Source organism: Chelon labrosus, assembly GCF_963514085.1.
Source record: "Chelon labrosus genome assembly, chromosome: 7".
NCBI lineage: Eukaryota > Metazoa > Chordata > Actinopteri > Mugiliformes > Mugilidae > Chelon > Chelon labrosus.
The window spans coordinates 19,578,225-19,605,649 of NC_140343.1; the positions used below are offsets into that span (position 1 = coordinate 19,578,225).

A 27,425-nucleotide genomic window follows, 5' to 3' on the forward strand; every position below is an offset into this window, starting at 1 on the left:
ATACAAAGGTGTTAAACATTTGTTCAGATTAAACAAATTCATCGACAACTCCTCTGTCCATGCCTTTTCAGAGAAAACCCTAAATCAATTAAATCAATTAAATATGATGTACTGCATAACAAAAAAAAGTGTAAATACACATGCACGAGATATTAGCGTTTTATTTTGTTGAAAGCTCACAAACTGTCCTCCATTACCTTCCCATCGAGGTGTTGAAACAGCGCCACACACATTTTGACTCCATTGTTGTGGCCAAATATGGTACTGCAGTGTGTGTGTGCCGCTTTGGCTGTTGCCATGGTAATGAGTAACAAGCCTGCGATGGGAAACGCAGAATAGGCTACAGTCTGATGATCAATTAACCCTGAAACAAATAGAGTAGAAGATAACGACACAAACAGTCATGTATTTAACTATTCGGAAAAACTTGTTAAAAAGGTTAATTGATTTCCCTCCTAAGCAAAATCCAGTGTTAGTAGTCAAAAAATAATACTTGTCTATAAATTATTTTTCTATTTTGCCATTTACCTGCGTTATTTTTTTTTTTTTTTAAACGTCTAATATTCCCATTAAAAATACAGAATATCACACAAGTGGACTTTAAAGGGGTTGTTTGCATTAGTTTGAAATATGTTACATTTAAAAATGATAAGTAAACTCTGATAAGTGACAGTTATTGCATAAAGACAGCAGCGCTTTACATTTTCTTAAAGAAGAAAACAGCTATTGTATTGTGCATGCCCACAAGTGGTTTCAGATTCATTTTACGTATTTAAGCAACACTGTTAAAAAAAAAAATAAAAAAAAATCCTTTCTGTATAATAGTAGGGGTATCTGAGGCTGACAGTCGTGAAGGTAATCTACCTAAATCTGGATGAACAGCATGGAGGTGGTGTAGCGGCTGGCCCTTTTGGCTCCAGTTCCAGCCCCAGTCAGTCCTCCTCAGCCCTGCGCAGTCAACCGCCAGCAGCGCCACTGGGCGCAGGGATATCCCGATGAAAGGGGAGACTGATCGGGGTAAGTGACACATCTCTTTAACCGGGGCAGTCCGCTCCGTATTCCTATCTATTTTATATGCAGCCTCCGCGTATACTGCTGACAAGCGTAAAGGTGCAAAGAGAACAGTTTAGCTTGGTCTAGTGACAGACTCTGGCCAGAGGCCCGGTGACCCACATTCTTATCTAATGCTGTGTGTTAGCTAGCTAGCTCCAGCTAAAAGTGGGTTGACATACATACAGTACATTGTTGCAGACGAGTTAAATGCTCGCCGCGTTGCATTTTAAAGTCGCCAACCAGTGGAGAAAATTACGGTTATCTGTTGTTTCACCTGCGAAGACTCCTGGACAGCGTGTGTCATGTGTCGCAGTAAGTGCGCTTAAACTATAAAGCTGGTGTTTTGCTACTGTAATTGACGTTAGCAATCAAGCTAGATGGCGTTAGCCTCCTAGCAATCACTGCCCGGTTTGCCGGCCGGCATCGCCAGCAACAAGGAGATGGATAAACAGTATAAGCTGTGCTTGTCGCATCAGTTTTGACTTCAGTCTAGCTGACCACCTTGCGCGTCTCCACCACTCAGTTTTTTTCCGCATTTACGCCTCTTTTCAGCGATATGTGTGTTGTTTTCAAGGTGTTAATGTATGTTGTGGCAGCTGCGTTTGTCTCCAGAATACCAGCAAGGTTTTCGTGTGTGTCTATCCCGCTGCTCTCCATTCAGCAGATATGGGATTAATCACAGTGTCTTCATCTGGTCATGATGCCATTCACCCTGCCAGGGTTGTCCTGAACTCAAGCTGTATCTTGTGTAATATGTGACTCAGTGGACCATGTCAAGGACAGGGCACAGATTATAAGTTCTGCAGTCTGATATGGATATCAAACCCACTACATGCATATACAACTAATAGTTAATTGCTGCTTTGGATCCTCAGAATAGATTCCCAGGACAAAATCTGTTGTACATTGTAGTGATGTACTGTAACAAAAATACACAAATAGTCATTTCTGTTGTTCCAAGTCTTCAAGATGTCGTTTTTATGTGAACGTCTTGTTTCTCTGAATAAATTAAAGCAACTATAAGGGAAGCATAGCTCTCCCTCTGAAACCAATTAGACACACATTTCCATAAATAATCAAAGTCCCATAGTTTGATTCAGACTTAATAAAACATGGTATGACATGTTTACAGTACAGCAATAATTTGCCAGCAGTTCCAGGTATCACCTAGTGTAAAAATTAAAATGAGTGTAGTTCACTAAAATGGGTTTCTAAATACTTCTTAGTGTTAACATCCCTTATTTGTATCAGAGAGAGATGGCAATAAACCGGTATTTATCATTCATCATCTGTCACGATTATTTGTCAGTGTGACCTATTTTTTATTGGCTAACCCTAAAATTTAACCCTAAAGTTTCATGATAACTTTTGCAACTTGCTTAGCCCCAGGCAATAGATAATAATAATAATAATAAAAGCAGAGTTATGCCTTAATTCTTTTAATTAATAGAAGAAACTGGTAAAATGATCAGGCCAATATGCTGCCTGATATTTTCTTACTGTGTAGATATGTTGATATTACATTCTGTTCATCTGGCATCGTACTTGTTGACTGATAAGTAACAACTGCTGTACAGAAATGCCAACGTGTAGTAACATGTAGTAATTAGAAATTCCACAGTTATTCAAAATGTAGTAATATTTTACACAGCTCATGTAAATAGCATGTTACCAATTAGTCATTATTCCAAATGTAGCATTATCTAATTGATAAATGTTGGATATGCCATATTATTGGGGCTTTGGGTTTTGAGAGCATGTGTACACTCGGACATACATCCCGAATATGCAAGTGGGGATTCTAATGGATCTTGCGACACACACCCTCTTTACGGGTGCACAAACCAACCAGACAAGAGTTTGTAACACCAGGATAGAGCTGCATGCCCAAAAAAAAGACCACGTCTGCTCAGAAAAAGAGACAAGCATACTGTCAAACATTGCGAAAGACTAAGATATCAACAGGTTTTTGGATGTGCGCAAATATTGCAACACTGACCTTTTCCAGAAGATGCTTGAAGGAGTGGCACAGTGGTGTGGTGGTTAGCACTGATGTCTCACAGCAAGAAGGTTCTGGGTTCGATTTTTCATTTTTTTACAGAAAATGAATGAATAGATAAAGAGGACCTCCATGTCTGACCATGCAATCTCGTTATATGATACTTGTATAATATAATGACAAATAAAGGCTCTTTCTTTCTTTCTTTCTATTAGTAGCATATTCACTTTCCTTAGACATGTCAGCAGCTTAGTAGGAGTAGGAGCAAAACTATAATATTTTGTGCAAACAATGCCGTCGTGACACCAAATGGTGGTATGTCACCCAGTGTGTGCTGCACACTCACTTGTCCAAAATATTAGATGTACTAGTCGAAATTAATGTATTGTAATATAACAGTCCTGCTCTAAAGTTCTCTTCAGGACTGTAATAATGTTCAGTTTAGTTGAAACAGCGTCAGAAAGGTGGTAATTCAACTGGATGATCATTTTGGGGTCTGAGGTTTGTGGTGCTTTTAAACCGGACTGAACTGAACTCTCTAAAGTGTTTCTGTTATTTTTGCCTAGCCCACTGACTGAAATGGAGTTGTCAAAATAAAAGAAACATGTTTTGGAAAATCACAATGCAATTAAACAGTACTACAAACCACAGCCTCCAGAATGAGAACAGTTGATTCTCTCTCAGCTATTTGAAACTAATGCTGAATACCATAACATCCTGAAGATAAGATTTTTGTGCATTACTGTTAAATTAGAAAGAACTGTCGGGATTATATCTGATCGTTGCTGATATTTGAGAATTTTTAAAATCTCAAATATCAGTTTGGCCTCAAAAATCCAGCATAGGTGAGGCTGTGTTAATTAATGGTACTCTGCAGCTGTATTTGCACATAATACAGATTCATTGCTCCAGTTTTTACCACAAAGAGCTGTTGGAGCTGTTAGTGGAGCATGGAAAATACTCTGACACCTTTTTTGTGGCTGGCACTACTGCGGCAGCAGGTGAGGAGAGGAAACAGGGACACTGTCTTTCTCTCTGCGACTTTATGTTTCCTCTGCTTTGGCAGATTATCACTACTAACATTGTTGCTTGGCATGTTGTACACTTTGGAACATGTTTACAAGTTTCTCTGAGTTTATTAGAAAACCCAAACTAAAGTATGTGCATTAACAGTTTATCAGCGTGTTGTGGATTACGTTTCTCTGAATAAAAACTGGGGCACAATTGGCACTGGAGCATGGCAAACAGAGGGTTAGGGTTACGGCCTGACAACACCGTCAGTGATGAAGTAGGGAGATGAACACATGCAGAATTATACACTGCCTGGCCAAAAAAAAAGTCGGCACCAAAACAAGGTGACACACATTAATGTTTTGTTGGACCGCCTTTAGCTTTGATCACAGCACACATTTGCTGTGGCATTGTTCCCATAAGCTTCTGCAATGTCACAAGATTTATTTCCATCCAGTGTTGCACTAATTTTTCACCAAGATCTTGTATTGACGATGAGAGAGTCTGACCACTGCGTAAACCCTTCTCCAGCACATACCAAATATTCTCAATGGGGTTAAGGTCTGGACTCTGTGGTGGCTAATCCATGTGTGAAAATGATGTCTCATGCTCCCTGAACCACTCTTTCACAATTTGAGCCCCATGAATCCTGTCATTGTCATCTTGGAGTATGCCCGTGCCATCAGGGAAGAAAAAATCCATTGATGGAATAACCTGGTCATTCAGTATATTCAGGTAGTCAGCTGACCTCATTCTTTGGACACATAATGTTGCTGAACCTAGACCTGAGCAACTGCAGCAACCCCAGATCATAGCACTGCCCCCACAGGCTTGTACAGTAGACACTAGGCATGATGGGTGCGTCACTTCATCTGCCTCTCTTCTTACTCTGATGCGCCCGGTTAGCCTCACTGATTAGTGGTTTTCTTAAGGCTACACAGCTGTTCAGTCCCAATCGCTTCCCTTTTTTTACGCATGGAACTGCTTTTACTTTCACTATTAAACACAGCCCTGAGTTCTACTGTTATTTTTGTTCGATTTGATTTTACCAAACATTTAAATTATCGCTGTTCACGATCAATCAGGATTTTTTTCCGACCACATTTCTTCCTTGAGGACGATGGTTCCCCACTATCCTTCCAGTTTTTAATAATGCGTTGGACAGTTCTTAACCCAATTTTAGTAGTTCCTGTAATCTCCTTAGATGTTTTCTCTGCTTGTTGCGTGCCAATGATTTGACCCTTCTCAAACAGACTAACATCTTTTCCACGGCCATGGGATGTGTCTTTAGACATGGCACTAACTTGTTGCCAGCTGAAAGATAATTTCCCATGCAGTAATCATCCAATAGGAGGCTCGTACCTATGTGCACAGTTAAATCCAGGTGGCGACCTTCTTTGTGGCCAGGCAGTGTATTATTACATGCTACGCCTAATAAAGTAATCACTGAATTTCTGTCATATCCAACTTGTCTCATACAGAGAAGCCTGCGTTGGTTCACATACAATGTTCTCTGTGTTTGGACCAACGCTGTGAGCTTTCAGTCACCAGTAGACTGATAAGAGGTGGTGCTTTTACTGGATCTGTCTATCCCTAGTTGATACCAATAGTAAGCAGATTGGAGCACGAATGACTGCTGAAGTTTGGAAACAGCAGTAGTTCATGTTCCAGATTCCATGTTTTATTCCTGGTGAAATAAAAGGTTGAGTGTCAGCGACTGTGCTATTGTGTTGACCTTTGGCTCAGTGCTTTGAATGTGAACAGCTCTTTCACAGTGTCTCAAGGATGAGTGCTAAAGCGTCATTACCTCAGGGTAGTCTTCCTGTTGACGTCAGTGTTACAGCAACCAGAAGCACCAGATTTACATTCACAAGATGTCATCTGTGGTCTGTTGCAGTTTAATTTGTTACACGTCACTTTGAAAGATAGTTTTTTTTAATAAACCTTTTCAGCACAGGAAACTTTTGATGGGTCGTACATTTGAGGACTTGATAAATTGATACGTGACTTGACCTAAAAAGCGCAGAGCCTTTAATTTCCCATTCCTTTTGTGATGTGAAACAGATGTTTAAGTGCACAATAAAAGAGAGGGATTTAAGTACTGTTATATTTCATTAGATCAACTTGTCATAAGAGCCATTTAATGGGGTGCTGACTTCATCAGTAAAGTCTTTATACGCCAGCTTATCAGTTGGATAGCTTGTTGAAGCGGTTGTATTTCCCCGACTGCCATGCTGCTTAAGTCTATTATAATTCGACAGCTAACCTTCGGTGTGAATATACGCCTGATGAAGCCTCACAACCAAACCAACTGGCAGTAGCCATTTCACTGTCCATGTTCTTTGTAATGAAGCTATATGTCATCTAGTGCAAGGGTATGTCTCATTTTATGTGTTTGTAATCTAGTCTTGGTCAACAGTCAGAGATCTATGGTATAATTTCTATCTGGATTTAGCTACACATGCTTATTATCCGGATGAATTCATTGTTGTTTTAGATTAATATTGTTATTATAGTAGTAGTATTAGTAGTAATAATAACACAACACCAGTATTATTCTCAAAATATCTATTCTCTATGTGCAGTGGATCATTCTGACCAGTAATCATTTCAAACTTAATACCAGTAAACAACAGTTTTGCTGTTATGTTTTAGTGAAAACAAAAAGGCTTTAGCCCTGAGTATGAGGAGTATGCAGTCATGAGAAAAATAATTACTAAAACATGGTGGTTCATATTCATTTCTTGCACAGTTAATAACATTACAAATATTCTAAGATACGCATTTGGTCAGTGAATACAACATTTTTTATTTGGAAATATAGATTTCCAAAGAGAACGGCAATGCATCCTGCTGGTTTCTTTTAACTGTCCTCAAGCCTTAAGAGGACTTTGTCCACTGGCAGCAACATTAGGTGCAGAGAAATCCTTTTGCCACGCAGGATTGTTTCTGTCAGGCTGACCTTTCTCTGAGAGCTGAGAGGATTTTTCCTCTTGGAGACGTAAATGAAAATCACAGACTTTGTCAGCAGTTGTTCCTTAATACGGCTCAACACATCAAAAATAATGTTCTGTTACTTGGCAAAAAGCATATCTCTTTGGAGGCTGAGTATGTGCAGTGATGAAGCAGTAGTGCTGATGAGGTGATGCGGGAGACGTATTTGATGTTGAACTTTTGTAAAAATCGCTTACCGAGCTAACAAGTCCTCATCTGTAACAGATGTTTGGACTGCACTACAGAAGCAGGAACTTCTTAAACTCTATTGTCAACATGATTATTTTTTTTTTCTATTACCAAACACAAAGATCCTTGTTGTTATGCTGATTAACTCCTTTTTTTCTGCAGCAGTATAGTTAAAGAGGGAAAGAAATGCTGTTTATTGCAGAATTAAATTGAAAATTTAGTAAATGTGATATTTTGTTGTTTAAGTTAAATGAAAGTTGTGAGAAATAAAGCAATATGCGCCATCTTTATACACAAAAGTAACACAACATGTTTTTCAGAGAGCGGTTGATTCTTGTAAAATGGAAAAAACTGACCTACATGGAGATCAAGGGCAACCAAAAAGTGTAGAACGACGCCATCAGATGTTACTGTGATCAAGAAAAAATGGGTCAAGTCTATTGGGTTTTCCCTAAAAAGTGATGTGGGTAGAAGTGAAAAGCGTTTGTAATATCAGTATCATCGCCGATGGCTCCTTAATACTCATGTCTTGACTTCATATTTTAGAATCGCTTCTAAGTGGGGATTGTAGTGTGAGAAACAGCATAATGAATTTACTGTAGTGAGAGATAAGAATTTCACAGTTTACTTAAACAGGCTAAATGAGCAACTGAATAGCTGAATCATTTCTGGACATAACGGGTCTGTTAATTGATGAGATGAACGTGTAGATGGTTTTAGCAACTGATACTTAGCCACATCAAGTAATTAGGTCCTTAGTTCTGATAAAACAACTCGAGGTGATGTTTGAAGTCAATATCTGAGGTCTGAATAAATTAGGAATGCTACAGGTATTTGAAAAATATGACAGGAATCCTAAGCGCAGTAGGAAATCAATGTGATTTGGCGACAGGGTGAAAGTTCGACTTGATAATGTTCATCATCATGTTGAGTTTTAAAAAGTATCTTAACTTGTGGAGCTTAAACAAACACACCATCAGTAATTTAATATAGATGGTTAAGTTTTCATTGCCTGGAAGCAGACCCTTTCCCAGCTGATGACCAAGGGCGTGGGCTGTAAATGAACTTCAAAGAAACGTGTGCATGTGACAGTGTAGTTCAGGAGTTACTCATGTTGTAGGGGCAGTCACATTGTGGGGACGTGACTTTCTTATGTGGTCACAAAGCAATGCCTCTTAATGTAAGTCATTACAGTTGAAATGTTAAGGTTACTGTGAGGATCGGAATTATGCAAGTAGTAGTTATGATTAAGGTTAGAGTAAGTCTTTAGACAGTGAATATTAAACAGCGTAATGTCCGCTGAAGTCATGTATACACGACTGTGTGTGTGTGTGTGTGTGTGTGTGTGTGTTCAGAGCCGTTCTCTTATTTCTGCAGTGCTGTGGGAGGCTCACGATGACCCAGATGTTTTAGTTCTGATTCAGTAATGTGAGTTTCTTTGGTCTATATCACTCATTTCTAAATGTTGTCTTTCTGTTCAACAGGTGAAGAATTCAGATATAAGACATAACCACCGAGCCATGTGTCATGAGGTGAAGCTGTCGGCTAATTAACCATCACTCAAAGACAGAAGGTAAGGCGACCTACTGAGTTTTGCTCTTGGCTGCAGCAGTGGACGTTGTGATAGTTCTTCATACTTAGAGATGGACGGTCTGGGCTAATTAAACTGTTTGAAGTCTAATTCATCAGGAGCTATTACAGAGCTGTTATCCTTCATGTTTCGGTAGTGTTCTATTTTTGACTTGCAGGCTGTCGTTGTGAAAATAATGAATATGGGACTGAAAATGGTGTTGACTGAGTCACTAGAGGATTTCAGATCATTTTCTGATTAGAAGATGGAACTATAAAACTGGTTCAGTGTTCTTTGACGACGTCTGTTGATTCTCTTAATTAGTCTGCATTCCTGTTACTGCCAGTAGCTGTGTACAGCTTTGCATTTCGCTAAGTGGTTTAGTACAATGGATGGTTTAGTATATAGGAGTCAAGGCAATGTCACTCAGTTGCTAAATCTAACGTCTGTTATCTCTTACTAATCGTACATGTTCTATTTTTGACATCATTGTGACACTAACAGAAATAGATCAGCGTTAATAAAAAAAACTACTGTACTCTTCTTACTGGGAACCAAACCCTTTCTGTTAATATTTCTGGTTCACATCTGCTGAACACCTTGGTTATCTGTTCACACAGGGAATCTATATGAGGTGTATGGACTCAGACAGGGCCACTCCCCTTGAAGTAAACGTGTATTATCACTCATTTTTCTTTTCTAAAGTTAAAGTTTGCCACTACTGTTGGAGCATCTAAGAACTGCACAGGTCCTTCCTGATTTCCTAGAATATGGTTGTCAAAAGTAACACTGCATAAAAGGTAAAGGTACAAAATACTATTGTTCTAAGGAAACTTCTGTTACTTCCCTGGATTAGTCTATAGATAAGATATTGAGTTTACAGCAACAGATGATTTGCTGCTTTAGTTCTCTTTATTGACTAAGCAGTTCATAGTTTCAGAATTAGTACAGACAAAAGTACTGACTACAGTGCATGGCCAAATAAGCCTCGTGAGATTATCAGTTCCCATACCAGTTGTTTGTGAGTTCTGCATGCTGAATAATGTTTGATTTAACAGCTGGCAGCAGTAGACAATGGAAGTCGTCTCTTTATCTGAGATTAAGAGCAGTCAATAAAGTGGGATTTTGGCCTGGTCAAAGTAGGTGTGCATGTCTTGACATATTAATCTGCTGAGAAAAACACAACATGGTGCAAAGTCTGCTTGGGAAGGACAAGGCTGCGTGCATACATAGAGCAAGGTCAAGTAAAAAGATAATTTGTGTATTCTTAAGGTTCAGATTGTGGGGCGCTTGTGTGGTTAGCATAATTAGCATTATTTATATACCAGATGTGTTGGTGGTCAAATGTTGGTCGTATATTTTGACCATAGATTGTGGGCTCTCAGGGCTGTAAGTCCACAGTCGTTCGTGATCGCTTTCCCGCTGCTGCCAGTCATCCTTCTGAATTCCAGTGACCCACTTGGCATCAGGATGAGGCCCCTGGCTGAGATCCTGCTCCTCTGGGACAGGAGGCCAGCAGCAGTCGAAGGGGCCCCTGCCAACCACTGCTACTTGCCTCTCAAACATTCCTGCCTGTGTGCTGTGGAGTCAAAATGTAAAACAAAGACTCCTTTTGTGCTTGGGCATGCGGATGTGTATGCAGTGAGTTTGGTTGGTACAACTGTGCAGCAGTATGGTGGATTATTGTGCTTACAGGCTGAATGACCATGACATTATTTAAGCCATTTTCATTGGTATCTTCCACCAGGAAAGAGCTCTGCCTGTAAACTGAGAAAATCACATCTTTAATTGCTATGTGGGTGCCACCAGGATGAGCAGACCTTGAAGCTACCTCTCACAGGATGTGTGACTGAGTAATCTATTCGTTATAGTTGTTGTTGATTTGTGTGACCTCCTTGGCAGCCAGTCTGTTGCATGCTGGTTGTTAAAACTGCATAGTATTATCCTAGATATTTCCTAGCACTTAGAGCAGAATAAATACCCCTCTGATTCATATCTGCCTCTAATCTGAGCGTCTGTTTTGTTCTAGACCTTAGTTAATAGAAAGTGACAGACCAGTACCAAGCTTTAGATGGTTGACTTAATTTACCAGTCTTTCCAGAAATCCTGTTAAATCTGTGGTCTGTGTTGAGACACCTGGGATCATTGAGGGTTCACAAATCCCCTGCTCTCGGGTTTCAGGTTGTGACATGGGTGGTGAAGAAAATATAGGTGTTGCTATGAAAACAGATTTTACCTAATCATGTGACACAAGACCTACCAGACAGCTGTGTCTGGAGATGGGTTTAAAGTTTCAGGAAATTGACCATTTTTGAGGGATTTTGAGTTATATTTGGGAATCTAACCAATGACTGGAGTTATTTTTGATACGCAGCAGGGCATTAAAGCAAGAAAGTGTCATCGTATTTTACACAAAAATAAAAGAGTCTAGACAGTCCTGAGATTAAATTTCTGATGGACTGGAAAACCATTCAGATTGAACAGCCTGCATTTTGGTGCAGTGGGGAATTCACTGGTTGAGTATGTTACTCATATACTCAGATTGGGGTATTTTCATCAGTCTTTTATCTTTTCTTTCTCTTTCTTAAGCTTGGCGTTTTAAGTTGTTTTTATTGTCTACTGTGTTTCTGCCAAGATAGAATGATACTAGATTTGAAAAGATATATACCTTTGACCTGCTAATCAGAATCATTTGAACATAGACGACTGTACCTTTCACCTTTAACGTAATGGAAAAGCTTTGGAAGCATTGTGGATGAAAGACACATTCATCCTGACATTTCAGTTTTAAAAAGCCATGCAAGACTATCAGTTTGAGGCTTTAGTCTGCCTGAGCAGTAAAGAATGCTGTCCACCCATTACGTGTGAGCACAAGTATTTACCTCATAGCATATGTGTTCTTGCAAAGATCCTGTCCAGTATACCTGCAATAGATTTCAGGTATACTGGGTTCAAAAAAAGCAAGCTAGCTTTGCTGTATTCTGTTTTCATTCCTTTTCGGTCCCTTTTTTTTCCTCCCTGTTATTAATTTGATGAGTTCCCCCCCCCCCCGACACACACACACACACATATCTTTCTCACCCAAACACCGGCCAGTTCTCTGTGGTAATGTTTCCTTTCAGTTGCCTGTACCTCTGACTTTCGACAGTACACAACAAGCTGTAATAAAGGCAGCTTGTTCTTGTTTGCCCTAACAGTTTAAATCCTGGGTTGCCTTGACTTCAAGTAGACAGAAAGAAATCGATTAAGATCAAGAGAATATAAGATTTTATTCTTCGGCCATATTGCCCAACCCTAGTTCATTCCCTGTACATGATGCACAGTGATGTCCACTGATGTTTGCAGGACACATGTTACTGCCGCGCTGCACAGCTTGACCTGTCACAGTGTTTTCACATCCACAGTCTTTCAGCTCGTGACAAAGGGACTCACTCTTCATAGTCAAATAATTCTCAGTGTATGATAGAGGGAGTATCAGTTGTGGAGGAATTCAGTCGGGCTATTTTTACTCTGCACGGCGAGGCCGGTTGCTATGGTGTTGCCCATTGGCACAGTTGCAGTGCTGGCGTCTCAGTGCGGGGTGTGGCGGGGTGCGTGACGAGCGGCTCCATAGATCCACTTTAGAGTGACTCATATCCTCAGAGCTCTGCTGCCCTACATCTCAGTGTGCATGCACACACCCACATACCCACAATCAGAGACATTCAACAGAGCTGTGTGAGCCGAATAAAAACGAAGACAAATGGTTTCATCATTTTTAGTGAAAAACATACGCTATATGTGAGGTGTGTTCATTTGAATGATCTGGGCGTCTGTTGTCAACGGTGCTAAAAACTGTTAATTGGATGTTCAAAATTCAGCACATCTGCGTAGTTTTTTTTTTTTCCTTGACGTCTCTGCCTCTGCTGAGGATTAGGGAACACCAGGACGTCTTTGCTTATCTTGGGATTGAATGAGGAAATGTGAGATGCAGGCAGCTCAATGACATGCTCACATCTTTTGTGAAATTACTTGCCGTGAAATATAGGCAGCGTTTAAAAGATTTGTGTTTATAGATTGTAGTGTTATTAGTGGGAGCAGGAAGGTGTTGCCTGTGGAGCTGTGATTAAGTTAGATCGGCGGAGGAGGAAAGTAGGTCATTGGGCCAGCAGGTCAGTGAAGCACAGATGACATCACAGTTATACAACCCCTGCTCTTTCAGTTACACAACACTCGCTCTGAGCACAAGCTACATTTTCTTTCCAGCTCTTATTTAGCTCTTGTCATTGAATTTTCTAGCGTCTCTTTTAGTTAGCTTGACAGTTTTTAAGATGCTGTTTGTTTTTTGTTTTTCAGCAAGAACTAAAGCCATAGATCAAGTTCTTAACAGCTCCAGCTCTCCACTCCCTTTTATAGTTCTGTTGCAAAGTGTTGTTGGCCACTTGTGTTGACAAAATAGTAATGTCCGCTAAGGCATCCATTCTTCTAACATGTTTGTGTCAAAAGAGTTGTAAGGTAAGGTAAGAGATGAGCAGCAAAACAACTTTGCATAGCTGGAAGTCAGTGAGCCATGACAGAGCCTCCTTCTCCCCTTACTGTCATTTTTACCTTTCTATGACCTAAAATGAAGGTATAAAGCAACGTAAACTGCTTTGTCATCCTTCTGTTTTTTTGACTAACTTGACGGTAAGTTTATTCACCAACAGAAAGGGGGGCGGAGTTTCCCTTTCTCATATGTGGTCTGTTACCACACGAGAAATAGACTGTGACCATGAGTCAATAGTTCATGAGTCAACAATTTATCAGTTTGAAAATGTGTTCAAATGAGACCCTCAGTCAATTTGATGCATTTTAGTGTATTGTTATATTATTTTAATATATTACTATTAGTTTAATGTATGCAATGGTGCTGTCTGTTCAAAACATATCAACACATTCTATTGCTTCAAAACTTAGATAATTATTAGGTAACTAACTGATAAGGAAGCTAAATAACGCAGGACTCAGTTTTCATTATACATGTGGTGGTAAATTTGGGGGTTTGCTAAACTTACCTTTAACGTTAATTTAAGATCACAATAACAAACCTCATTGAAATTCTTTAAATCGCTCATTAGGAAAAACTACATCACCTTTCCAGTTGAAATATAGAGAGATTATTGTGGTATTATTGGAAATGCCCATGTGTACCAAAAATACACGGGGAATAACATGTAAGGGATTTTCTCACCAACACGAATAGGACGTTATTGTGTTGTGAGAAAACCTCCTACACAGGTTGTGACGGTAATTGGTTCAGGAAGTAAATGGGTCAAATATTTAGGCTGGAGACACAGAGGGCCTTCTCATTTTAATGTGACATCTATTGTAGGCACACCTGTGCAATGAGAATTGATAGGAAGAACACCGGTCATGGCTGGAACATCTGTGGCTGATTTAATCAAGATAGACGCTTTGATGTGTGTGCTATGTCAACATTCAAGCAGTAAGCTCTGAAGCAACAATACGGCAGATTTAGTCGGATAACTATTGTTGTTACTTCAAGGAGAGGCCAACTATTTCCTGCCAACAGTTTGGTTGTTATTACCTGATTAAAGCACAACCTTCATACGTTACAATATTCCTGCCAATTCATGGAAAATTAACATTCCTCCAATATTTCTAGGAAAACGGAGAACAATTTTCTGCTTCCTCTGGCATGAGATCACATCACATTACAGTCCCCCATACTGACCTGCTCAACTCAACCCAGGCCTGCTTTTTATTCTTTGGTGCAGTCATTAGCAGAAGTTGGGCAATTGGACAAACACAATGTGACATGGGCCATTTGGGGATATTGCTTGAAAAACTCAACCTGAGTGCAGCATCTCTCTTGAGTTTAGATCAAGATCTGTCACGGTCCGAGGAGAGCATGCATGTGAATAAAACATGTACTATCTCACATATTAGATTGGCCAGTCAACTCCACATGTGTGTCTGGGTTATAAGAAGAGTGTCACGAGTCCATCTCAGTCTACAGCCAGTCTCACTTTGATAAAATGCATTATATCTTCTGTGTGTGGAGCTTACAGATGTATACTGATCACAATGTGCATAACTAATGACCAGAAATATTAATTTAATGCAGTTTTCAGTGTACTTTCAGTGTGTTGTTCACATGTGTTCCACTAATAATCAGAATATAAATGCCTCATAAAACCACCTCAACCAGAACACACTGTCCTGATCAGAATATATTTTCAGTTGGCTTGAGAGGGGTGGCGTAAACCTTTGGAAATCCAATCTATTCAATAGGAATATATTAGCCTCTAATAACCTCGTAAAAGCTTGATCCAGTTGTTTCTCTCAGGTTGTAATAAATAAATTCTTCTAGCCCATTTTTGCCCCATGTGGGGCGATAGAAAAACGTATTGCTCAGAAAAATGTTAGAGAAATGAATGAAGTCGGAATGAATGTGGGCAGCACAGTTAAAACATGGTACGTTAAGGTCATCGCTTTCTATCAAATGGACTCAGTGTTGTTAATAAAGTTGAGGGTAAAAACATCATCTTCTTCTGTGGGTAAATTTCCGCCAGATTGGCAAAATAGTTAGAATTTCTTTGACGTTTTGGGTCAAATAAACAGATATGTCCTACAATGTCATTTTATTTCATGTCTATGTCAACAGTTGGTACCTATAATCAGAATAATTTCAGTCAACTAGAAGACATTGATGATGTGAACTATTGGATGTTGTTACATTTGTAAACAGGGACTGTCTTGCATGTGCAGCCATAACCTCAGTAAGTTTTCAGACATTTTCTTGACTACATCTTGCAGGGTTGTGACAGTATTGTGTTGATTGACAAACCCTGACAGACAGGCCCATCCAACCATCTGTTGTTGTGGTGGTCTCTGGACAGTAAGTGTCTCTAGTACCAAATATTGACATGATGACACAAAGACAGACTGTCAAGGTGAATAAAGGGAGTTATAAATACAACATCATCATACATCAAAATTTAAAAGAATGTGGGACAGGGACTTAACATGGGGAGCCTGTGATTCCTTGGCTCCACTAATGCCAGTACTCTTTACGCTGCAGTCATGGCTCACACCATAGCTGTCTTCAAAAACTGCATTCCTACCTGTAAAGTTTTGTGAATGTACTTTGCATAGTTGCAGCATTGTTCCCTTGACAAAAACTGTCCAAAGACTCACAGACAGACACCTGGCAGAATGCTCAAAACAGCTTTTGTGGTAGTGCAATAGTTTGTGTGTCTCGTTTTGGCACAGACAGACTCAGGAGGTGAAAACAATACCAGCCATGTTATCTCGACTGGTAACAAAGACCGCGCTCCATTTGGCTGTGCTGCGGCGCTTCTTGTTACAGGGGAGGGCAGGGAAACCCCGTCAAGGCCAGGGGGTGCATGAGGCGGCAGGTGCAACACTGAATATGATGATGATCAGCTGTTTAAACTTTAATTTAATGTTTAATTTAATGTTGTAGAACCTGTTCTATCAAAATGCAGAATACATCTAATGTTTAAGATGCTGCTGTTTTGTTTGCATGCTGTGCAGAGCTTTCATTTTGACTTGGCATAAGCAGCATGTGGTGATCTAGTGGAAACCATGCCAACAATTTTACATTTTTTTCTCAAGTTTTTCATAAAATGAAGCCCCTTTTTTTTATAACAATTTCTAGCTATAGCCAGTGTATTTGCATTTCTAAATAGTTTAGTTTTATTAGTTTGTAGTGGAGTCCTCCATTTCCACATTGGATTCAGATTACCTTCACAAGCACGAGGGATTTACGGGAAACAATGCAGTCTGTAATCCAGTGTCATTTTGTGTAATTGATTACAGCCTTACTGTTTACTACTCACTCTTTTTATACTATATCCGAGTCTCTCTTTGTAGCCATGCAATATTGTCGGCATTGTCAATTGTCAGAATCAGGCAAACAGGACAGGAAACCACATATAAATGCTGCAGTTATGCAATGACTGCATGATTAGTTAACGTGCATAGAGTGTATATGAGGCCAACAGCAGTATTTGATAACAGTACAAACTGAGAAGTTGCCTCATATCTAACCTAATACAAGTTTTCCTCATCTCTCATAGACTCTGATGTTGCGGCCATGTGCCACATGTACACCCGAAGCAGACGAAAAACTCGGTTCTCTGAAGAACAGATATCAACTTTTTTCCCCCCGACTGAAGTAACTTTCAGTGACTCTCCTCCAAGACTCCCGGAGGCCCATCCCTACCACAGTGTGTCCACTCTCCTCTCATCTAGTAGCACCTTCCTCATCCTCTCACAGTACTGGCTATACTGTCAGTAAGGTAACATTTAGTTTTACCAGTGGACTTGTGTTGTTGATTCTTTAGGTGATGGTGAGGCCGTGGTTAAATGTCATTTCATGTCTCTGCTTTCAGGTTCATTCACAAATGTCTACCTCACGCTTGAAACACCCCTTTCCAACACTGCGACCCTGAACAGGATACAAAATGACCTCGAGCATTGACCGGTGAGTTGATCCATGTGTTTAACACAACTGATGGAAGGTTTTTATAACAAGTCAATTGACTTAATTGTTTCAGAACAAGGGATACAGAGTTCTGTGTTTATTTATTTATTTATTTTTAATGATTTTTAAGATCAAAACAAAGACTTAGGGTCAGGAGAGGCTCTGATATCAAAGTGTTGGTTTATTTGCTCTGTAGGGATGACGGCAGTATATTTGATGGGTTAATGGAAGAAGATGAAAAGGATAAAGCGAAACGGTGAGATCCCCGTGGCTTATTTTTAGATCAAACGTGTTCAGTGAACTGGAAAAAAATCCTCCTTGATAGTATTATTTTACTTGTTCATTAGTAGAGCGTCGCTTAGCAAGAGTTCATTAAAAGATCTAAACAGTCAAGAGTAAATGTCCACTGTGTCCTTCTACATCAACAGTGTGTCCCGTAACAAGTCTGAGAAGAAACGCAGAGACCAGTTCAATGTCCTCATCAAGGAGCTTGGCACCATGTTGCCGGGCAACACCCGGAAGATGGACAAGTCCACTATTTTACAGAAAAGCATCGACTTTCTGCACAAACACAAGGGTAAGAAGCAGTCATGACTGCCAGGAATCTGTTGGCTACTGAGTTATAAGGAGTTATGAGTTGTATATTTTATGTCCCCTTTATCAGAAATCGCTGCTCAGTCAGAGTCAACTGAGATCAGACAAGACTGGAAGCCTCCTTTTCTTAGTAATGAAGAGTTCACTCAGCTGATGTTGGAGGTGAGGCAATTTCTACTTGATTTTGTTTTGTTTCCCCGCAAGAATATAAGTAAATAACAAGGACGTCTTGTTTTTACCAGGCATTAGATGGATTTTTCCTTGCAATTATGACTGATGGAAATATAATCTATGTCTCTGAGAGTGTGACGTCTCTCCTAGAACATTTACCTGTGAGTACAAGTCGTTTACATACTGAAGTACCGATAGGATTGTCATTAGTACACGTTAACAAGTTATAAACTGTGTTTTTGTGTTTCAGTGTGATCTTGTGGATCAAAACCTGTTAAATTTCCTGCCCGTGGGGGAGCATTCAGATGTGTACAAGGCCCTGTCCTCTCATGTCATGGAGGGAGAGACGCTGACACCTGAGTATCTGAAAAGTCTGTCTGTCTTTTATTTGTAGCTGTGCATTTACATTTGTTACTATATTTGTTTACTGCTATATTTAATCACCCCAAGCACCAGTTATTTTCATACTCATTGTTTGTTGTTTTACTACTCAGCAAAAAATCAGCTAGAGTTCTGTTGCCACATGCTTCGAGGGACAATCGACCCCAAAGAGCCCCCTGTGTACGAATATGTCAAGTTCATTGGAAACTTCAAATCCCTGAATAATGGTGAGTTGCACGACCCAAAGTATGAACCTGGGGCTGAGTTTCTGTGCGAAAGCTTTAACTTTTCCTTGGTTTCATTTGTCACCAGTGCCTAACTGTACCCGAAACGGTTTCGAGGGAGTGATCCAACGATCGCTTCACTCTGCCTTTGAAGACAGAGTGTGTCTCATAGCAACTGTGAGGCTAGCCAAACCCCAGTTCATCAAGGTGAGAGTCATTAACTGTTCCTTCACTTCTTCTTTTATCCAGTGCACACACATTCCTGTTTCCTGCTTCAGGGTTTGAAAAAGGGTAGTTTTAATTAATTAGGACAGGGACTGACAGTGATGTTTGCTCAGTCACCCCAGGCAAAGTAACTGTGGCCCCTGTGAGTGATCGTGTGCAGTCCTCTGTTGCCTCTGTTGGCAACTGCTTTTCCTTTGTATATAAACACTTAATCTTTTTGTCTTTTGTCCACTGTGTAAATCCCTTCTTCCAATTGAATTAAAGTGCTGCTGTTGATTTTACTGACTCTGCTTTGAAATTCTGAAAGTGAGTGTGGAATAAAAAAAAAAATCGAATCAATCAACAATACACAAGACCATTGTACTAGAACTCAGACAGTACCCTGGATAATAACAGCAGGTGTCCGACTGCCCTTTTAGCATAATCTAAACCCTGCAACTGGGCTAGTTTTCAGTGTGCATTATATATTGCATTATATTGTAAATAAATTGCTAAATACGCTTTCTTTCTTAATCCACGCAGGAGATGTGCACTGTGGAAGAGCCTAATGAGGAATTCACCTCCAGACATAGTTTAGAGTGGAAATTTCTCTTCTTGGACCACAGGTACCCTTTATTTTATTATTATTATTATTTATCAAAGTCCACCCCTACTCCACTCAGTAATGGAGTGAAACCGCACGACTGTGAGGGCAGCTACAGCATGTAATTTCAATCCATCAGCTGATCACGATCTGTCAAACAAATCTGTGTCTGTGATTCATAGCTTATATTTATAGGTGATCCTTTGGTAACCATGGTAATGCATGTGCAAATCAGCCGGAGACTGTGAATGCGGGGATTTTCTAGCAATCTTGCTTTTGAATGCTTAAAACTGTTAAATGGTTATCTGTCAGTCAGTTTAACTTCATGTTTACTCCTCCTGGTTTGTTTGTAATAAACTGGTGTCAACATGAACTTGTCTCAACTAAAAGGCAACACCGCATCTAGCTTTTTTTTCTTGGGATAGACGAAGCGACCTGAACTACAGGTGTAACACAGCTGTACTCAAAACATGCTTATTGCCTGTTACCAGCTGCTCGTCGTGAAACTAGAGGACAATTGGTTAAAGTGTGCTATTGTGTGTCACAGCTTCGGGATCTCTCCTAGTGTGACAGCTGTGATGAATTTCTTCTCTGGACGCAAGGAAGGTTAATGAATGAACCAGAGTGCAGACACGCTATTGTGGTTTAATTGTTAGTGTGGGTGGGATCAAATCACACCTTAACAAATAATCCCAAATTCTATGATTTAAAGTTCTGCTTTTTGTCATCTGGGCTCTTAGAGTACGCTGCTCAGAGCCCTTAGGGGTGCAACCTCTGTGATAATTAACGGATAGTATGTGATGACTTAATCACGGGACATTTAGTTTGAAAGCAGTAGAAGATGTGTACAGATTTTCCAGTGACTCATCTCAGCAATATTTACTGTGTCTGTGCAGAGCTCCACCCATCATAGGTTATCTTCCATTTGAGGTCCTGGGTACATCCGGATATGACTACTACCATGTAGATGACCTGGAGACACTAGCCAAATGCCACGAACACTGTGAGTACACTTCCATCAGGCATCAATAGAGGTCAGCTTCTTTTTATTTTTAGCTTTCAACCACTGAATGTCTGTCTTCTTTTTGCTGCTATATAGTAATGCAATATGGCAAGGGAAAGTCTTGCTACTACAGATTCCTCACTAAAGGGCAGCAGTGGATTTGGCTCCAGACGCATTACTACATCACGTATCACCAGTGGAACTCCAGACCAGAGTTTATCGTCTGCACACACACTGTTGTAAGGTACATGGGCGATTTACCCACTGACACCAACAACACATCTGTCTCCTTTCACTTAATCGTGATGTTTGTAGACATTTATCTTTCATTCGCTGCCTTTGCTCTACAGTTATGCTGAAGTGAGAGCAGAGCAGCGCAGAGAGCTTGGAATTGAAGAATCGCGGCCCGAGATCACGGCCGACAAGGTGAGACATTTGTCCGACGTGAGTTCATTTTTCTTGAATTGAAATTGAGCGGTGAATGGAGTTGTGAACTGGCCCATTGCTTTGTAACAGCAGTCCCAGGATTCAGGCTCAGAGTCCCAGCTCAACACTTCCAGCCTGAAGGAGGCTTTAGAGCGCTTCGATCACAGCCGGACCCCCTCGGCCTCATCTCGCAGCTCGCGCAAATCCTCACACACTGCTGTATCTGACCCAGCCTGTAAGCGCCTTCAACTTTATTATCAAGCTCTTATTTTATATTAAGTATACGTATTTCTTTTAAATCTAGCTTTTTATCCGCTTTCTCCTCAGCATCACAGATGAAGCTTCAGGGAGATAGGAGTACACCAGGTAGGCAGTCTGTCTCTGCCGTGGAAATGACATCACAACGGAGATCATCTATCAGCAGTCAGGTAATGTGGGGGGACAAGAACAGAGTCTGGTTTCAAATTTCTGTGTCATGAGGGATTTGAGGGGGATTTCATCCTTTTTTTGTTTGTTCTCTGCATCATCACCATCAGCAGTCCATGAGCTCTCAAAATACAGGACAGACCATGGCACCATCCTTGGTTTCACAACAACAGCAGCAGCAGCAACAGCAGCAGCCTCAACAACAACAGGTTCAAACCAGCAACCAAGTAAGATTCGTATCTTATTTGTTTTAAAGCCTATTTCATTGCTAAAGCAGGTGCACAGTCTGCTGTCATATACTTAAATATAATTATAAAATGATGGTATGAGGTACAAAAAAGTCCTGTGAAAATGTAAAAAGTGGAACTGGTTCAGGAGACTGGATGACCTAGTAGTGGTAGTAGTATAGTCAGTTTCAGTTACAGTCATGACTGTGTGTTCCCAATTTGTGGACTGGTCTTATTTTGTAGCCTTGAAACACGTTTGTTGGTTAAAGGACCAGTGTGCAGAGTTTATCTGTCTGTAGAGTTTATAGATTACTTCCAAGTGGTTACCCCATCTTCACCCCTTCCTTTTCATGTGTGTTAAACAACTTAGGCCCTGTTCAGACCAAGTATTCACACACTTCATGAGTGATCAGATCACAAGTATCCAGCTTTAAGTATAAGAACACCTGGCATTAAAACACATGTCCACTTGCATCTCAAGCCAGCACTTGCAATCCGATGACAGTTTTGTGCTTTGTCCACATATAAACACCAACATTATTTGGATGCAGTTGAATATTGTAACAACTTCTTAAGCAAGAGGACATCTGTTTTAAAACAGGTCTGAACAGGGCCTTACAGAGGCTGCCACTTCAGCGTAAAAACAGATGCATTCAAGACACTTTCTGACATGTTACCATGTGATTATTCTCTGACAGTCAATGGTGCAGTTCTCCAGTCAGTTAGAGGCCATGCAGCACCTGAAGGAGCAGCTGGAGCAGAGAACCAGGATGATTGAGGCCAACATTCAGCGGCAGCAGGACGAGCTCCGACAGATCCAGGAGGAGCTGCAAAGGGTGCAGGGACAGAGTCTGCAGGTGGGACTGAATAGCTGCTCAAGAGTGTGTGCCATAAGTGTGTGTACATAGAGCCCACTTAAAATATGATTGCTTTATCTCACTGTTTTATTTTCTGTTTAGATGGATGCGGTGCTGCAAAATGTTGAGTTGAATACGGGGTGTGTGTCTCAGATGTTCTTGCAGAAAGGAGCTGGAGGACTAAATCTGAACTCTGTTCAGATGGCCCAGGGGAACGCTGTGCAGCAGGGGGGGACACTTAGCATGCAGGGCCAGGCGGTCTCTGCAGGGACTCTACAGAACAGCATACAGCAACAACATGGTGTCCAGCCCCAGTCCCAACAGCAAACACTCTCACAGGTCAGACAAGCTGAACAATTCTTCTATGTGGCTTGTCGTATATTAGAAACATCCAACACATCCTCTCACTGACATACTTTATCTGGAGCTCCTGTTATAGATTTTTTCCATTCAGTATGCTACAGCTCATGTCACTGACTCCGATTCTGTGTATTTCAGTCTCAGCGGTCGTCTCTCACTCTGCAGCCTCAACAAAATCCACTGCCTGCCTCTCTCTACAACACAATGATGATCCCTCAGCAAAGCCCCGCTAATGTGGTCCAGATCGCCACAAGCCTGGCACAGAATACTGGACCCAACGCTCCTGCTGTGGCAACATTTGCTCAGGACCGTTCTGCCCAGATTAGGTTTGAATCTTCATTTACATCTACTCCCTTTATTTCATCACACAGCGTGAATTTGTCATCAAATACAGCTCAGATTGCACCACCGTGCTGCCTACTATTTTAATTTGAGCGTTTATACAATGCAGTTCCATATGCAGCAATGAAAACCAAGACAAATATCCAGACATTGTTTTCATGCGTGTAAATCTATCATACCTGGCGCATTTCCTGTCTCTTCCAGGTTTCCTGCAGGTCCTCAGCTGCTCACCAAACTAGTGACGGGACAGATGACATGTGGGGCAGTCATGGTCCCCACAACCATGTTTATGGGCCAAGTGGTGATGCCCTTTGCTCCTCAGCAGGGCCAGACACAGACGATCAGCATTTCCCAACAGCCACCGCCTCAGCAGCAGCAGGAGCAGCAGGTACAGCCGCAGTCACAGGTGACAGCCATGCAGACAGGGCAGGCTGCACTGACCCAGCAGCAAACACAGTTCCTACAGGTAACACCAAGACACTACAGACACTACAGGTAACACTAAGGCACTGATCTTAATACGAACCCCCAGATTTCTTAGTTAGTTACCAAGGTACAGGGCAGGACATTTTACATTTGAACAGTTATGGAACTCTTTCTGGGTCCAAGGGTTTTTATTTAAATCTCGACACATAAAGTTAATTTCCATTTAGCTAATCTGCGATTTTCATTTAAGGCTCCTCGGCTCCTGCATGGAAACCAGTCCACCCAGCTGATACTGCAGGCAGCTTTCCCTTTGCAGCAGCAGGGAACCTTCAATGCCGCAGCTCAACAGCAGCAGCAACAGTTACAACAACAACATCAACAACAGCAGCAGCAGCAGCAGAAGCAGCTACAACAGCAGAAACAGCAGCTTCAACAACAGCAGCAGCAACAGCTGGCCCCTCACAGAGCTGATAGTTTGTCCGATCGCTCTGCTACGCAACCGCAGTAGCTCCTGACACCAGTCACAAGTGGAGTTAGCCATTTTCAGGCATGTGTGTCTTTGTGACGGGAGCCTAAGGTGGAGTTCTGCTGTAAGTGCAGCAATGAAAGGAGGTGGGGAAGTGATTGGATGGGCAGGCTGTGGCTTCCCTTCTCTCAGAAGGATCTTTTGCTGTTTAACTCCTGATTGCAGCAGAGAACCCAGGACTGGGCTCGCTGCAGCTCTGGCCGTAGGTTTTGGCTCCGACTTGAAGCCTTCCCTTCAAGAAAACAGGGAGCCACAATCCCTGCAACGACTCCCCCCCTCACTCCTCCCCTGGCCCTCTCATCGTGTGTTTAGTGTGTGTGTTCTCTAATCACCCTCACAGGATTATTTCATACGGAGTTCTCCTTTCAATTAGTGAATATCTTCACTTCAAGGACGTCCTACAGAACAGCCAGAGAATGGTTTGTTTCGGATGTTTTCTCCTATAAAAATAATTATGGATCAGAAAATATTTTTAAGAATGTGGTGTAGATTGAACCTTTACTGTACAGAATATCATGTGTAATATATAATGTAAATATACTGAAAAAGAAAGAACTAATATTTTATATGAAGCATGAAATGCATAGTCTGTTATTTGCAGCTTTGAATATGCTTTTTTTCTAGTACTCAGAAACAAAAAAAAAAGATCTTAAAGTGCTCAGTGGCTGATATTTTCAGACTTCCTTTCTCCTAGAGGATGTGTTTGTGCGTCTGCATAGCAGACAGTGACGATGCCGTTTGTTGTGTCACAGTTTGTTTAATCCTTGAGCTATATTTTCACAAAAATTTGTAAAATAATCAAAATTATAGACAAATGTTTAAAAGTATTTTAAGCTTTTTAAGACTCGCTTAAAATCCAAACACTATCAACTCTACGGTCAAAGTTGAGTGAGACATCGTGAATGAAACAGAGACTTAAACGTATTCAACAATAAGATTTACCAACAAAAACATTTATATCATTATTTATTCATTTTTAGAACTTCGTGGAGATCTTCCATTTCACAGACATCCATAATGCCTGTGTGGCACCTGAATGTGTTTTATTCCACCTGAACATTATTCATTCAACTGTAAACATTTGCCATATTGCTGAGTGAAATGATGTGTGCTAGCATGTGTTTAATCCTCTGTGGCATGCGGATCATTCATGCAATCTTGAGCACCTTATCTTGCTATTATTTGTCTTGAATTAAGATCATACGACAGATGATGATGCTGAAAGTGGTGCCCTGTCAAATGGCAATGCTCCGTATATTCAACACTATAAGCGACTCATTTAAAATAAAGCAGTGATGTGACCCATTGTTAATATAGAAATACTGAAGATGCACATCTGGTACTGGACACTGTACACCTGCCAACATTTAGGTTTTCCCACCGTCGCCTGTGTTAATTCAACCCTTCAGACTTTGATCAGTGCGCTGAATAAGAAAATGAAGTGGAAACTGCATAACTTTGCGAGCATGGTTTTTAGGTGTAGCACAGATCTGCCCTGACATTTTGTCAACAGCTCAATTAGCTAACTTAGTCAAGCTGCATTCAGCTGCCTGCACACTGAGAAGCTGTGCACTCGCCCCTTGAATCGGGTTGAGGGTTGCCAAGTCGGAAGTGACAGATGGGTTGAAATTGCTTTCCGCAGTTGATGTGACAACTTGCATAATGTCAGACAAATTCTGGCAACAGAATGTTATTAGTGAGGGCCTTTGGGTCCTGTGGGTTGAGGGGAGGGGTCTCTGTGGATCATCCCACAGATACAGTTTGGGGGTAGTAGTGAATTTGGAGGCCAGGTCAACACCTTGTGCTGTTTTTCATGTTTTTTTTTAGTTGTTCCTAAACCATTTTTGTGTGTGTGTCTGTGTCAGGCTGCATCCTGCTGGGGATGGCTGCTGCCATCAAGGAGTGTCATTGCTATGGGGTGGGGGTGCCTGGTACATGTCTAAGTAACATCCACATGAATGCCAGGTCCAAAAGTTTCCCAGCAGAACATTGTATTGTCACAAGAAGGTCAGTGTTATTTATGTCACCAATCAGTGGTTTTAATGTTGTGGCTGATCGTTGTACAAATCCTATGGATCCATGTAAGACGATGGAAACTACAGGAGTTTCTCTGGCGAATAAACAAAATGGGAGTGCTTTCAAAGATGGCCGAGAAAAATTGGATTACTGTCAACTATTGTCAGGTATGGACACTGTTAGACGAGGACAAATCCACCAAACACAGTTAAACTCAGGATTTCCGCATTTTCACACCTGTAACACACCTATCTTCAGTAGTACCATCGAGCTAAAGATGACAGCGAAGAGGCAACAATCTTAATGCACACACAGACCCTCATTCTCTGCACATTCTGCCTTAGTGGGCATGACTGACGGCCTCCTCACCATCTGATATAATTCACTGGCAGATGGTACCGAGCTGACAGCTCAGTCTCTTCTTCTTCTTCTTCTTCTTCTTCTGTGTGAAGTGATGGCAACACATGGCCACAAAGCCAGTCTGTGACCTTTGTCTGGTAATACCACGTACACTTATAGCGTCTCCTAATTCTGGAGTACAATGTTCATAGTGGGGACCCAAGAAAAAAACAAACAAACATGCTGCTGGGGATATTTGATCCATGAGCTGATACACACATAAAGACTTTTAACAGGTCATAATATAATTGCGAAAATATCAGTGATTCTTCAGTTGAACTCCAGTTGTCAGCTGACACTCATTCATTTCAAAGCAGTTTTGCTGGAAAGTGTTTTGTCATGTTGTCTTTGTTGGCTGAGGTTTTCATTTCATATCTAACCGGTCTTATTTATTTGATGATACCAGCTCATACGGAGTGTGTGGTTTGTCCGTCTACAGTACATTCGGCAGTATGTTCTGACCAGCGTCTGTTACATTATATACAATACGGTTGAGTGTGACATTCATTCATTCATTCATTCATTCATTTTCATTTCAAGTTTTAAGTCTCCTCCTGTTAGAGACTCTATAAAAATGACCGGGGTGGGGAGTTTAATGAACATTACTAGAGAAACACCCTCCTCCCTAATTTCTCAATTGACCCTTGATTTTAATATTTTACACTTTTAACGGAGCAATAATTTGTAATAAAACACACATTATAAATAACTGCATGATTGACCACAAGTTTAGTTCTAATGCAGACTAAAGGAGGAATCCATATGTTCTACATGTGGACACATACAGCAGATTGCAGCTTTACAATCCTTCACAACATGTTACTGTTTCTTATGTCTTTACATGATTATAGTTCTCAAGAAAATGAATCAAATAGAAATCTGGGTTAATATTAAAGACCCTCTTTTGTGCTGGCAAAAATTTCAGACCACCT

At 40.8% G+C, this 27,425-nt stretch overlaps 1 protein-coding gene across 3 annotated transcripts; it reads left to right on the forward strand.

The window, feature by feature from the left end:
• The first annotated feature begins 961 nt into the window (after positions 1 to 961).
• Positions 962 to 25,883, forward strand: clocka (clock circadian regulator a). Of its 3 annotated transcripts, none has more exons than XM_084547726.1 (23): positions 962 to 1,017; positions 8,731 to 8,819; positions 16,901 to 17,122; positions 17,216 to 17,307; positions 17,504 to 17,563; positions 17,736 to 17,884; positions 17,972 to 18,063; positions 18,144 to 18,233; positions 18,323 to 18,443; positions 18,567 to 18,680; positions 18,766 to 18,884; positions 19,425 to 19,507; positions 20,382 to 20,488; positions 20,585 to 20,732; positions 20,839 to 20,914; positions 21,005 to 21,149; positions 21,242 to 21,342; positions 21,451 to 21,567; positions 22,266 to 22,424; positions 22,527 to 22,763; positions 22,923 to 23,110; positions 23,331 to 23,592; positions 23,803 to 25,883. In XM_084547726.1, exons 4-23 carry the CDS (start codon positions 17,288 to 17,290, stop codon positions 24,058 to 24,060), a joined length of 2,646 nt encoding a protein of 881 aa, XP_084403852.1. In that variant the 5' UTR covers positions 962 to 1,017; positions 8,731 to 8,819; positions 16,901 to 17,122; positions 17,216 to 17,287; the 3' UTR covers positions 24,061 to 25,883. The 3 variants fall into 3 exon arrangements, with proteins under 3 accessions (XP_084403852.1, XP_084403853.1, XP_084403854.1); XM_084547727.1 differs by having other exon boundaries at positions 21,454 to 21,567; XM_084547728.1 differs by having other exon boundaries at positions 22,578 to 22,763; positions 23,803 to 25,881.
• The last annotated feature ends 1,542 nt before the right edge of the window (positions 25,884 to 27,425 follow it).